Genomic DNA, 14,754 nt, shown 5'->3' with positions numbered 1-14,754 from the left:
CATTGCCTTTTCATTTCCCGGTGATTGCGTTAACTTTTGCTCCTGCATACCTTTGTTTATTTAGTCTGGTTACTCGCATCATCCTTGAAAACAACTTTTACACAAGAGTTTTTATCATAAACTGTTGAATGATGTTAAATTGATGTAGAGCCTATGAGAGCATTCATGGAATCAAATTTATCTTGAGAGGGTACGTCATTGACAACCATGAACATTTTGAAAGCCTTTAAGAAATGAAGTAAGAGTTTATCAAGGACATGCAATGCTTTCAAATGTTAGACAGTTAGATTCATGGATAAAAAAACACTCACAAAGTTAACACAATGCCAGCAATGTTTTTGGCAGTCTATCAGGAATAAAATGTTATTATCCGTAAACTAAAATCATTTTTCTATTCTGTTTATCTTGTTCAGTGGTGCAGTGAGCTCAATCCCAATGAAGACCTTAGAAGACTGCATCCATCTGAAGTAAGTTCTAAACTTTCCATAAGCGGCAATGTGTGACTTATATGTTAATGTGTGGTCTGAGATTGACAAGCCATAAGTGTACAAATGTCTTGTGATCCTCAGGAGAACATGTGCTTTTGAAAATGGAAGGTTTTCATGATGAAATGTTCAATATTCTTATTATCTTTCTTTCATTCTCTTTACTTGGAAGATATCACATGAGTGTCTTTCATGTGACTTATTTTTGTTCTGGTTAAAAAAAAAATCTGTGTCGCCCTTAAGGCCAACAATAAATATAGATTACAACATGGGTGTTGAAACTATGGCCTGAGGCCACCTATGGGCTTCTACATGGTTTTTATTGGTCTGCAGCACATGTTAGAATTGTCATGGTATTTAGCCCTCAAAATAATCTTAAATTCAGTTTGCATTATGTAGCATTTTTGAGATTTAACACTAGTTTGATTTAGTTCTGTCCAATTACTGTAGGAAACTGTAAATTATTTATCCTAAATTGTAAATCATAGATCAAAATCTTGAAAGGGTGCTACAAAATATACAGATAAAATCCTAATCCAAATGACTATTGACCGGAAGTAATAAATAAATAAAAATTGGAGGAGGTTAGGTTGTGTTTACGTTGTTAGATCATGAATAAAACCTACTTATTCAGCTTTTAGACGTTGGATCATTTTGATAATAACAATATTTATATTTGCTATTTATATTTAAGATTCAAATTAAATTATTAAGCTCCCGATTTGAACATTTAAGTCTAACATTATTATTTACATATAAATATTATGATTGCAAAATGTGTAAATGTACAAAAAAGTGATCCTAAATTGTTCACACCACATTTTAAACACCTTGTGATGTAATTTTCTGCTTGACAAATGACACCATAATTTACATGGGATAATTTGTTTTCAAATATGATCTCAACAAAACAAAATTAATTCTTTCATTTTTAGACACTTTGTGTTAAGCGGGAAGCTGTAGTTATGTGTCAATGTATACGGCGGACAAGACGAGTAAAGTGTGACCTTTGCCATTTGTCTGTGACTTGTTAACGTGGACACATGAGGCCATTGGCCTCCCAGGAACTGCGTTAGTCACTCATCTGTGGCTGACCTTCAACTGGTGTGTCGAATCTTTTGTTTCCACATCACTGACATTTATTTGTGAGTTTATAAATGCAATTTAAGGTTATTTTGCTCTCCAATATGACTACAGTGGCCAGCACAAAAAACTGTTTGACTCACATCAGTATTTATCCTCGGAGCTCACTTGCACAGCTCATCCAAGGTTTGTGGTGAAAGATCTGAAACTATATCTGATGGAAATGAGTGATTTATGTAATATGGGATATAAAGACACCTTTTTTTGTGAGCTGAGCCACAGTTGAAGATGTTAGGGAGTTTGACATTACTATCATGCATTCACACTAATGACTCTCTGATGTATATCATCCCTCTGTGCTTGACTTAAAAAAAAAAAACACATGAATATATGCTTTGTCTTTGTATTTGCGCATTTCTTTGTTTAATGTGTTTGAGGCAACACCCTGAGGAATTTCATTTTCAACGGTTCAAAAAACAGTGTTACAATCAAAGTACAACATTTAAGAATTACACTTCTTTATAACAAGACATGCCTTTTCAATGTATCAGAGTTACAACATTCCCAAGATATATTATTAATAAAGTCTGCCTTTTCAGTGTAAAAGAGACTCTATTGAACATTTTAATGCATATATTACAAAGTATTACTGCAATGTTACATTTAGTATATCCAGATTTTAATATTTTTGCCCACTGTATTCCAAATAAATGCATAATCCTAGCAATCTGATCTTGTTGAATGAAAAGGCTTCAATTTGAAACGCACGTTTGATGGACAAAGGATTACATGTAAAAAAAGCACCCCTTATTCAGCACTAATGCGGCATCGAAAGATCAAAACAGTGCAATAGAAAATGAATCTGTTTTTTTTTTTTGATTTTTTATTGACATGGTCAAAATGGATCTGTTTGAAAGATGCAGTGAGCAAGACACACACGTGATGTGGACAAGTAGGGCTGGGCTTGAAAAACCAAACAAACACGGACTTATTGTATTCCAGACTTTGGGCGTTTTGCCGTAACAGCTGATGTCTTTTTTTCTTTTTTTTTCTTCTTCTTTTTATTAGCAAAAGGAACTAGACTGCTGTTGTATGTCTATTTCAATTCACCGATCTAGAAGTGACAGTGCCTGATACGACTGAAAATAAATGATGGACTGAGGCCTTTAAAATTGGCAATATAAATATGTTATCGGTAAAGTACTGGTTCACATAAGTTGGTATTCAATACATCACTGTTGTAACAATGTATACACGATAAGTACTATTTAAAAGGAAAATATGTGCAAATAATACACAACATGTCCAAAGGCACTGGATGAACACAACATTCCTGATTTTCTCCAGGACATTTTCGCTACACATTAATCTCTGCTACATTATTGTTTGTTACAGCAGCTGAGGGTTTACTCTTGAGTCCCTCTGTGGCACATCTTGATGTTTCCACCAGGAGTAAACGTGGGATGCACAGAGCAAGGAGAATTGTCTTGTATTCTTTTCGAAAGTTCTGGTTGAGTAGTCCGTAGATGATGGCATTGAGGCAGCTGTTGAAGTATGCCATGAAGTAGCTAGTAACAAAGAGCCATTGGGGTATGTTTGGCGCTACTCTAGCTGGATTAATTGCCACTGCCAAGCCTATGAAATTCAACGGTGCCCAGCAAACGGCAAATAAAACAAAAACCATAAACATAGTCAGGAAATTCCTAACATCACTTGGTTTTAGCTTTGCCCTTTGCTCTGGTTTGACACGGTGCTTCACTTGGATCACCCGCACCCATATCCTAAAATAGCAGTAAGACACCACTAGCAGTGGGATCAAGAAGTGGATGACCACCACTGAAATTGTATAGTACGAGCTCACGGTTTGGGCAAAAGTGCAGGAGTAGATACGAGGATCATACTGCAGCGAGCCCACAAAAAAGTTGGGCACCGTGGCAATGGCGGTGAAAACCCAGGTCAGGCCGAGGTAGCAACAGGTGTTCCTCAGGCTGAAGACACGGTCATATTGCAGGCTGTGGCAGATGTAGCAGTAGCGGTTGATGGCGATAGCTGTGATGTTGAAGATAGAGCCGATGACGCTAATGCCCATGACGAAGCCACTCGCCTGGCAGTGTAGGTCCCCCATGGTCCAATCGTCATAGAAGATGGCCATCAGAACCAGAGGGTAAGGGTACAGTGCAACCACCAGGTCTGCAACCGACAGACTCACCACAAAGATGTTTCCTAAAAAAAAAGCAAAGGAAGCTTGATAAAAAAACTTTAAAAAAAAAAAAAAAACGAAAAGAATATCCCCTGCAGACAACACAAAACTTCCTTCAATGACTTTGGAAGAATGGACTTATTTTTATACAAGTGAGTCTATTATGCCCTTTGGGTTTTGTTTTATCAAATAATTTTGCTAAACTCTGGACTCAGAGGTGGATTTTCATTTCAGACAACAAAAACTGTGTATGTACGAAAACAGTTTGGATTGCCTGAGGATTAATCCTCCTAACAAGTGCCATTTTTATGGATTCTCATAAAGCTCTGTTTCTGAAGCATGTTTCTTCAATTCGGGCTACAAGTCTTTGATTTTTCTTCTACCGTTAACTCCTGAACATATTCTCGACAATCATGGTCGCCTGGGGATGAATCTTAAAACTTTAAGTGTCACCTTGACTGATTATCTTGTTTATACTGTTTTTCTTTCTTAACAAATAATTTGTTATTCTTTTTTAAAATCAGGTTACGCCTGGCCCATCACAAGGTTTCTTTACACTAGCCAAAATACTACATTATACATCAACTTCTAGACATCCTTGAACACTCTTTCTGTATACCCAACTTTGAACAAAGCACTGGCCTGATTATTGTTAGGGTTAGTTGGAGTTTGTGTCCTTTATGCAGTCCCTTCCCTCATGTGATCAGTTTTGTACACTTTGTAATGAACCTTTGTCTGTTCATTTAAACCCCGTGTTTTTGCGAGTCATCGTTGGATCGTCTGCCTTGTTTACTCCATGCCAAGTTACCACGCCATGGTCTGTAGTTCTTGTTTCGGTTTTGTGATCTGATTTCTAAGTCCTTGTCATTTCTAAAGAATCCTGCCTCAAGTATTCAAATATTTTCATAGCACTCCATGTCCACTTCCCTTGACTGCTTCGCTGCTCCTATGTTACTTGACGCAACACTTTGCTGACAATTATTTGTTATCGTTAAGTTTTATTCTTTTTTTTAAAATGCCTGGTCCTTTTATTGTGTTCACCGGCTACTGGAGATGAATCAAAACTTCCAGGCCCGCCTAGGAAAGATCAAATTGTTTGAAAAGAAGCAAAATAGGAGTTTGTCATTAAAAATATGACCCTCACAGGGTATTTCTTTATATTGTCTAAATTTGATGGAGTAGAGACATGGCAGTTATAAGACCACATTATTTTCGTTATGATCATAAAAAAAATCTCAATGAAAGCGCCTTTTCTTTGCGATAGACTGCTTTAATATGATACGAAAAGTGTGTTATGTATTGTAAGAGATAGTTATTTCACATAAATTCAGCTGCCCATGTGGAATTTAGTTGTTATATGCTAAGCAATCGGTTGCCCTTGGGTCATATGCTGTTTACATAGTATCTAGTTCACTGTTCTCCGAAAGAGTTTCAATCCTATTTCTCACATTCCTGCGCATAATATACAGTACATGTTCATTTTGTGCTAATGAGAGTGTATAAATGGACTCTGGCATCTTCCCACATTCCAAAAACACACAAGTGAAGCTAATTATGGGTGTGACTGGCTGTTTGTTGAAATGTCACCGCATTATTTACCATATTAAGGAGTCTTAATTGTCGTATCATCTCAGTTCACTCTGGTGCTGTCTTGTTATAAAATAATGAGTCATTGTTGATTAAGACATCTTTTTGTCTGCCATTATAATGTTTATGTGCTTTCTATTTCTAAGTCCAGCACACATCTGTTTAGATCAATAATTGGTGATTAAGCCCATCTTAATCTAAATGTTTTGTTTGCTCATTTCTACGATATTTTGGTAAAAATTGCAGAGAAAGAGAAACATCCAGACACAAATACCGGGATGGGGATTTTAGTGTTGTAGTGCGCGCTATTATCCTGTCCTCCTCAGGTCATATAGCAAGCGGTTGCGTGACACTGGATCATCTCAGAGGGCATGAATCATAGAAAATGACGTCTGACATTGTTATAGTGCAGCTGTTACTGGGCCAGGAAGATAAAATATAAATCAAATTGTACTGTTGTTTTAGATTACAGATCTAGGAGTTCATATAATGGACAATCCATTTCATCCAGAAACATTAGCCATCTTCTTTTTCAGAGAAGAAAATATCATTTTCATTCAATTATTTTCTGAACCGCTTATTCTCCGTGAGGTCATGAGGTGTGCTGGAGCCAATCCCAAATAACTATGGGCACCAAGCATAGGATACCCTGATTTGGTGGCTAGTCAGTCACAGGGCACATGACGGACAAGCATTGACGGTCACACTCATAGCTAGTGGTAATTTAGATTGTCCAACCAGCCTACCCTGCATGTTTTGGGGATGTGGGAGGAAACTGGAGTACCCAGAGAAAACCCACGCAAGCCTAGGGAGAACATGTAAACTCCGTAGAGTTAGGACCGACCTGGAAACGAACCCTTGTTATAGAGTATCTAATATAAAAAAAAGATGGTTCCGTTGTACTCCATGTGTCCTTGATAAAAATGTAATGAAAACAGATGTCTCTTTTAAAACTTCTTGTTTTTACTGATAGAATTTTCCCATGGGTGGGCATTCTTTGGGAATTGAAGGAGTGTCCGAAAAACAGCACTTAGCCCAACCTTGTTAAAATAAAAATAAATGGATTTGTTCTTCCATCTTGAGTCACCTCCCTGGGTAAACCTGTCAGTTTGTGTTTGTAACGCTCAGCTCGCTGTGTGCATTTGTCATTGTGCAGGCGTCTGAATTCTGCCTGACATCCTGAAAACCAGTGTTGGCGTCTGCACTGTCCGGGTGGGCTGGCCAACTGCCTAATTTCTAACTGGCTCAACCGCTTCTCTCCCTTATTGTCAAGAGAATGAGGTAAGTCCTAAAGCACAGCTGGGAGAATAGCATCAGTTTATTACTACATCGATTCCAACACTGTTCCTCTAAAAAACGACATTACTAATTCAACCTGCGAACACCAATGTCATCATCTTCACTGTCAGGTTAACAATGGCCAATAAAAATAAATACTGTGTCTGCCATTGTCACAGCACCTGATTGTGATAGACTAGCCTCAAATTTTGTCTGTAGTTATACAGATAAAACAAGGTCCATTAAGGGATATATAAATACATAAACTATGGATACTTTTAAAGAGTGATATCTGTCTTGAGTTGATGCAATATGTCAAACATGGTTGTAGTTTATACTGTACATCTATTTAACATAAAATGTGACATTATCCACAATCTTTATTCTTCCCCTTTCTACTCCTTCATAACCAAAGACATTTCTGTTGTTCATCTTATTTCCAAATCTGACTACTCTAAAATACTCTATTATCAACTAATCTGTATTGACTGTCAAGTACAGAATATAATAAACTCTGAACCAAGTAGTTTGTGCCATTATAACAAAGCATAAATATATAACATAGTATATATAAATACATGTTCTCAACTATTGATTTCTATGATGGGGTTGATTGTATATTTTTTCTAATTAAATGCCAGAATAATTCAAAACAAAAGGTAATAAGTAGAGTTTTTCTAGAATTTTATTCTCCCTTGTGTGCTTCCTATCCATCTGTTGTAGTGCAATTAGTAACAAGTGTTTAGCCTGTCTCGTTTTTTTAACATAAATTTTGGCAGTTCTCCTTAATTTGTATTCTTATCTTTCCTCAGTTATTTGTCATATATGCATATAAAATATAACAGCCCTAGTTCTGCATGATACATTTGTCAGCATTGCAGAAAAAGGGCTTCAGCGCCATCAAAAATATAACATGACTCATTCTTTCCTTTCAACCCTGCAAGCTTGCAAACAGGCATAAAAATAGATTCCATATGTTGGCATGCAGTATTTATGAAACATTGTGTCATTTACACAAAATAGCCGAAAGACAGACAACAAAAACTATTCACACCGAGGGGGGATTACAAAAGCTATTGAGGGATAACTCGCATGGTTGCAGATGAATCCAAACCTCCACTGACTCTCAGCAGGCTTCCCTACCTGTCTTTAAAAGTATTTCCTTGGTATTCTTTTAGTCTACATCCAAATAATGTAAAACCTTGATTAGAAACATTGTTTTATAAAGAACTAAGTTCCTGAAGTAGTGAAAACTACATTTATGTCATTATTATCCACCCTTGTACTTGTACATATAGAAAGAGAATGCAGTTTAATTTGATTGTCCTTATCTTTTATTGTGGTATCTAATCTGATTATTTTTTACTCCTTGCCTGCTTCCCGTAGTACAAATAAATAAAATATCGATACGATTCATCTGCCCAGCAATCGTGGCATCTTTAAGGTGGCATCCTAAGTGATATTCATCCAGAAGTCATCCTGTCAATTTAAAATGCCCTGCCTGGTTTGACTCAATTAAATACTCCAAGCCCTCTGGGAAGCCAATATAGTAATATTTCTTTTTTGATTTGGTTTTATATATTGTCATCAGCAAATGAATTGTATTAGATGACGTAGAAAAGGTCCCTCGTCAAATTTACAAAAAACAGAGCGCCTGTCATGGACCTTCACGCCCAAGTCATTCTTTCCGACATCTGCCCGCTCTACCCTATGAGCATTTTTGTCACTGTATTTTTAGTTTGTTTAATCCCACTGGAGAACTAATGTTAACACCCATTTTGCTGTGCCCACCAGGAACATTCACTTTTACGGTCCTCTTACATTTCCAATCAGAATGTAGTGTACAATAGTAACATTTATTAGACTGAAAATACAGTTACAGTACTCAAAATATTGTTCCAGAATACCCGAATTATGGTTGAGTTCACCTTTGAGCAACTTCAGTAGTACTTTGGTTATTATTGTGTATTTTTTTATACTATAAATTGTACCTGTATGTCATACTTATCCTTATCGCAGCTCTCACTACCGCAAGCAAAATAAAATAAATAGATAAATAACCAAGCTAAAAGAATGTTCCCTCAAGGCTATGTTCATTGCACTGATTAGTGATTATAAAAAAAGAGGGAAAAAAATCACACATACTAAATCACACACTAGAAAGAAAGAAAAATAGCATCTCTTACTGCAATAAATATAATCTGTTGGCAGAACAATTTACTTTCAGTGGACAAGGTGCCTTCAAATGGTACACCAACACTTCAACAACAAACTATCCTACACTTCTACAATTAAATCCAGTTTAGATATACTTCCAACACTTTGTCCCATGTCATCATGAACACTATAATTACTATAATTATAAACACACTAACACACTTAACGTTCCATTCCATATTAATGAGGTGGCAACACTTAAGCCATTTTCAATTTAGTACCACTGCTATGAATGTTACTCTCCCCCTTCTCTCAAAAGAAGTCCTTTCCGAAAAGGAGATGAGCAAAGTACTAAAGCAAACGTGTACAGTTTTGTTCTGGGACTTTGCTATCCTTTAAAGAACTCCATACACTTAAAGATTCATATGAGAAAGCGGATGCTATAAATAGATTCTTAGGAAGAGAGAAGAGATTGTTAAAGGCACTGCCAGCAGTAAAAATTGCATTCATGTCAGAGAAGGAAAAAGAACGATTCTAGATTGGATCTGAATTGTCCTTGTTGATGGATTCATGTTATCTTTTCATTCCTTCATTTTCAACACCGTCATTATGACGTTGCACATGTCATTATCCTCGTCAAGGTCATTGAGTTCTAGATGCTCCTGCTAACTTTGGGCCTAAGTTTGGCATCACCCTCAACTAATTGTTAGACTGATTCATTCATCCTTCTCTATATTCATTTAAAGAGAGAAGCGAGAATGAGAATATTGAGAAAAAAAAACATACAGCTGCTCTACTTGGTGTAGAGCAGTGGTATGTGCAAGGAACGCTAGCCATTGCTCACCCACATGCCTGCAAGAGTTTTCAACGGGGCTTTTCACCCTCACTCTCTTGTCTGAGATCAGCCAACTGTATATTTTTTGCAAAATCGATCAGCAAATTGTTGCCCTTGGTGCGAGATTCTTTGCCAACTCGCTTTTGGCACGTGAAGACAGGAACACATCTCGTTATGTAATGGATTTGAAAATGTAGAAGCTCATTATTCCAAGCACTCTCTGACCTGACATACCCCCACCTCGCTCTCGTGCTCATTAGCATCGTTGTGCGACCGCCGACTTTTGGACATTGGCTTTCTCACTACACTTTACAACCTTCACTTGCCTTTTCAGTAGTACACAACTCCAAAGCATAAATATGTGCCACTATATTGACATGTAACAGTAATATTGGTTGGAATTTGTGGCTTTTTTCCCCCCTTCTGCCAGCCTGAATATATTTCAAGTACTGGGGCTTCATTGATTGAATACTAAATTGTTCACTGATGTAAATGTGAGTGTGAATAACATTCTAAAGTTTTTTTCTTCATATTTCAATGTATTTAACCCATTGCCACTGATAAGTGTCCATTTCATTTAATTCTGACCAGACTGACTGTCAATGCTAATATTTTAGTGCCTTTGTCGATGTTAGACGTCCAATCCTTTTAGACTGGGAGGTCAGGCAGCATGCATTTATGTCGTGAATGGCAGCCAACTAGTTAAAACCTAGTGATTTAGATGTTATCATTGCTTTCCAATGAAAAACACACATTTTAACATTCATGTCCTATTTTCTATCCAGGCAAAACACAAAACAAGGTTTTTTTTGGCATATTTTAGGTGAGAACTAAATATCATATAATTTGAACTTAAGCATTTTCATTGGACAGCGACACTGTTCGAGATAAATGAGGCTTGTCACCATTGAATGCAACAGCGTATCAATCAGAGATGGAGATTTACAAAATGTGGCAATCCCATTAATACAAATCAGGGGAATTTCAGTCAAAATGACAATATTCGTTTGAGTTTGATTTATTTAATAAAACTTGCCTTGCCATGTGAAGCTACCTCAGGAATTTATGAGTTGAAAATAACCCTGCCTTCCAACTGTGAATAAAAACTCAAATGTCCTGATAGTGTTAAAGGCAACCACCCAAATACTTTGCCTGAAGTGGTAAAGTCTACTGCCTGGCAAAGATTAGTCGCAGCAACAAAATATGTAGTTAACTTTCAAGGCAAAGACAACATCTTTATTATGAGCAACCCAGCGGAAAAAAATCCTGTTTAAAATATTGAAGAAAAAAAAACTGAATTGAACATTTCTCATGTATAATAATTGAAAATTTGCAAATAAATTCACAACAAGGCAATCCTGTAGTTGGCAGGGATAGTCTCCAGCACCCCTTCTGTGCCTGTTGAGAATAAGCAGTACGAAAAATGAATGTTGCTTTAAATGAAGATTTGGGGATTTGTTAAGTTGTGTCAGGATATCATCGGTAAACAAGCTATAGTCCTTGAATTTTGAAACAAAGGCGGAATTGGAATACAGCCTCTCCATTTTCCCAAATTTATTGGTGGGTGGTCACTTTACAATTTACTGTTTCCGATACATTTAATGCTACACTCCAAGAACAGGAAATCAGGGTAAATGACACTATACATATGGATTAATAAAAATGATTCGAACTTCTCTACCCTGTTCTATGTTTGGTTCTGCATAATAAATCACACCATTGGATCCATGTATTTTTTTTTTTTATGCCAGCCAATGGTAATAAAACATAAATTTGTTTCAATCCCTGAGCATGTCTTAGCAGAGCCCACAACTAATAACCTAAAAGCCACAGTGACAGGAGTTAGTAGCCAACTGAAAGGGCATTAATAGGACAGTATATCCTCCGAGGTAAGAAACATAGAACTGAAGTAACTATAACAAACATCTTGTTTAACTGCACAATGCTCCTGAGAGCCTTCAAGTGTATGACAACATGATATGATGTTGTGTGTGATGATGTCATAGTCGCTCACCTTGGCAGTTTGTGAGACACTACTTTTTCTTATACATGGAGGGGTGTGATTTATCAGGGACGGAGAACCAAGGATAAGGCCAAATGGAGGAATGGGGGTGTTATTATTTATGGAGAGATGTGAGAGAAGACAGGCAAGGCTGTGGAAACTCCATCACACCTAGAGCGACTCACTTTAGATAACAGCCTGTCAACCATAGGATTGCCTGTGACTTCTAACTGATGCATTTAGTTTTTAAATAAGAGTTTAAGTGCAACTGAGCTGGAAACTTCAAGCGTTTTTTAGTACTAAATGAAAATAAAATGTAAGCCGTTTAACTCATATTGACAGCATTAATTACTGTTGGAATCATCTCAGCTGTTTACACTTTATGTATATTTTCTACTTTATTACCCAAATTGCCTCTAATATAATACATTATCTCCTTCAAAATATAACAGATTTTTGTTTGTTATCATTAATTCATTTAATGTTTCAGGTATGGTGGCCTTTTTTACCAAATATTGGGGCGTGGAATCCATCTCAGATTTCAGGGTTGCAAAGTTTTGCATTGTATTTTTTAAAGATGACCAAAATTCTATAGTTGAAAACTGTATAGAATCAAAAAAAAAAAATAGATTTCTTTTGGATTCCATCCTTAAAATGAGTGAAAAACAAGTTAAAACAAAAAAAACAATGGATTCCCCATTGTAATATTGTGCTTCCTTCCAAATCTAGTACATGTAAACTATCATCACTGTAATAAGCAATCCCAAAGTTCATATTGCAGTCCACATTGGGATTCGAATCCGTAATACCTCAAAGGCTAAATCAAGTCCTTCATGGATTATGTAATTTCTCAAGCTACTCTGGGAGCTGACGTTGGGAGGTAAACAGCTGCATTTTTCAAACAGCCCTGTATTTATCTGTTGGTCTGTGACACAATTAAAGAAGGACTTCCATGCAATTTGTCAGATAGTAAAAATAAACTAGAGCATGAATAGCTATTTGTCCAGACTGTTGGATCAGAAGTCTACATAGCAAAAGATGTCATGAAAAAAATATGCAAGTAACTTTAAATAGGTTTACTAAATGAAAAACAAACACTGAACAGGTGCAAATGTGCAAACGAAACGGTTAGTGGAGTTGCTTTTTTTAATATTAGATAGATCAGATGGCAAATCCAACGTAGTAACGGTAGGTGATCTAGTGGTTAGTATGTCCACCTCACAGTCGTAAAATCAAGGGTTCGTTCAGTCCCCCGTTTCGGCTTTGCGGCCACTCTGGTTTCCTCCCACATCCCAAAAATATGCATGGTCGGCATATTGAACACTCTAAATGGTCCCGAGGTCTGAATGTGAGCGTAAATGGAGTGTTGCTCTCAGTGTGCCCTGCGATTGGCTGAAAACCAATTTTGTGTGTCGCCCACTTACTGCCCATTGCCATGAAAATGAATGAATACTATATAATCCTGTCACAAATGCAATATGGTAATAATCTTAATATATTCTAGTTTTATATATTTACAGCCCCATTTTATACGTATATTCATTTTCTTAACCACTTATCCTCACAAGAGTTGCAACACCAATTGGAAGGCACATGGAAATGGACAACCATTCACACTCACACTCATACCTTGAGGCAATTTTAAGTGTTCAACCAGCCTACCCTGCATGTTTTGGAGTGTGGGAGGAAACTGATGTATCCAGAAAAAAATCCAACTCAAACCTAGAAAGAATGTGCAAACTCCACAACACAGTGCGGATCGAACCCTCGAGCCCAGAACTGCGAGGCCCATACCTGTGTACCGCCCCAATTTTATATTTTGATTCATTTATATTTATATTTGTATAAAATATATATCAATATATAAATATATAATATATTGACCGATACCACACCCCCGTTGTAGTGAGAAAAAAAATCATTTTTGGTACTTAGATAGAAACATTTATTTTTATATGTTGAGGGGACAAGATAATTCTCCAAAAAAAAAAAAAGCCACGACATAAAGGTTGTAGGTGCTCCCTCACCTGCATTCCTTAGCTTCTTATTCCTGTAGACAGACAGGATGGCGAGCACATTCCCCAGGATGTCAACCACAATGGTAAAGATCAGCACGCTGGCCAGCGCAGTGGACCGTCCGGCCGAGGCGTTCAGTCCGATGCCGCTCTCATTCCGGGACAAACAAGACGAGCCATTTACCTTTCTTTCCTCTAAATCCATCTCCCCTCAGGGCACGGCGATCATGGTGGAAGTGTTGCCCCCCTCTTCCCCACAGGAAAACAAAACTAAAGGGCTATCCTCAACCTGAGGGAGTCTGGAACTTCCTCATGGTCCGAAATCCCAAAAACACGCTCATAGCGCGAGTGCAAAAATGGAGTTATGGGGACTTGGCTCCTCCATTCATGGCAAAGTGGTAGATTTTTGTCCAAATGGTCCCCCCCACCCCCCGGTGGTCGTAAGTCCCAGGGAGTCCTACCAAGAGGACCTGCGCAGAAGGGCCATTCGGTGCTTAATGGAAGGTTGGGAGGCTGACTCGTGCGCACCAAGCCAGAGTCTCGTGTTGGCTTTTTCTGCTATCTATATAAAGGCTGCACTTGTGTTCATAGCTCTCAAAGCAGATGACTTGTGGGCGCCTTTCATTTTCAAGTAGGTGCGTGTGTAGCGCGTTGTACGCCCTGACGGGACACACGCACCGAGGACCCCCTCCTCCCCCTCCCACAAATGATAGCGATAACAGATGAAAAAGCGATTAAAGTACACTTATTCTACCAGGGTGGAAAACAAATTTAGATTATTGACCGATGCAAATAACGAGTAAACGGCGCCTTCGTGCGTCCGGAAGAGATTCTTACATTCATGTTTTGTATACCTGTCAAAACGTAATATTATTGATATTATACTTCGTATTGCATTCAAAGTCAATGGTTAAATGGTTTTATCCTGCGTATATGGAGCACATTTATGAGCACTGCCATGTCAGTAAGATTATAATAAAAGAAGTTGGATAAAAAATAATTCATTTAACATAGATTATATGTACGACTGTATATTTTGAAAAATACAGAACATTCACAACAGCGGATACAGTTTATACCAGACTTGACCTGATTAAGTTTGGCAACAGACT

At 37.4% G+C, this 14,754-nt stretch overlaps 2 protein-coding genes across 3 annotated transcripts in view; one reads left to right on the top strand and one right to left on the bottom strand.

Annotated features, from left to right (window-relative positions):
• The window catches only part of ergic1 (endoplasmic reticulum-golgi intermediate compartment 1), a 66,942-nt gene that overhangs the window by 2,598 nt on the left and 49,590 nt on the right, over positions 1-14,754 (top strand). The window contains exons 2-3 of one of the 2 annotated variants that reach the window (XM_077732409.1): positions 414-467; positions 6,512-6,636. The gene's annotated coding sequence lies outside the window, so the exon portion shown is untranslated. Of the gene's footprint in view, positions 1-413; positions 468-4,466; positions 4,586-6,511; positions 6,637-14,754 lie in introns of those variants that run through there. The other variant, XM_077732410.1, reaches the window with a different exon arrangement.
• Positions 1,984-14,255, bottom strand: LOC144207142 (melatonin receptor type 1C-like). The gene is made up of 2 exons (XM_077732407.1): positions 13,655-14,255; positions 1,984-3,791 (listed from the first exon to the last, which is right to left on the bottom strand). The coding sequence occupies exons 1-2, from the start codon at positions 13,845-13,847 to the stop codon at positions 2,926-2,928; spliced, it is 1,059 nt and encodes a 352-aa protein (XP_077588533.1). The 5' UTR covers positions 13,848-14,255; the 3' UTR covers positions 1,984-2,925.

Source organism: Stigmatopora nigra, chromosome 14, assembly GCF_051989575.1.
Source record: "Stigmatopora nigra isolate UIUO_SnigA chromosome 14, RoL_Snig_1.1, whole genome shotgun sequence".
NCBI lineage: Eukaryota > Metazoa > Chordata > Actinopteri > Syngnathiformes > Syngnathidae > Stigmatopora > Stigmatopora nigra.
This window is presented reverse-complemented; position numbering and strand designations above follow the sequence as displayed.

Coding starts and splice junctions, on each gene's coding strand:
- LOC144207142 (XM_077732407.1), bottom strand. CDS start 13,847: ATGGATTTAGAGGAAAGAAAGGTAAATGGCTCGTCTTGTTTGTCCCGG. Junction 3,792..13,654: donor TAAGAAGCTAAGGAATGCAG/GTGAGGGAGCAC, acceptor CTTTTTTTTTAG/GAAACATCTTTGTGGTGAGT.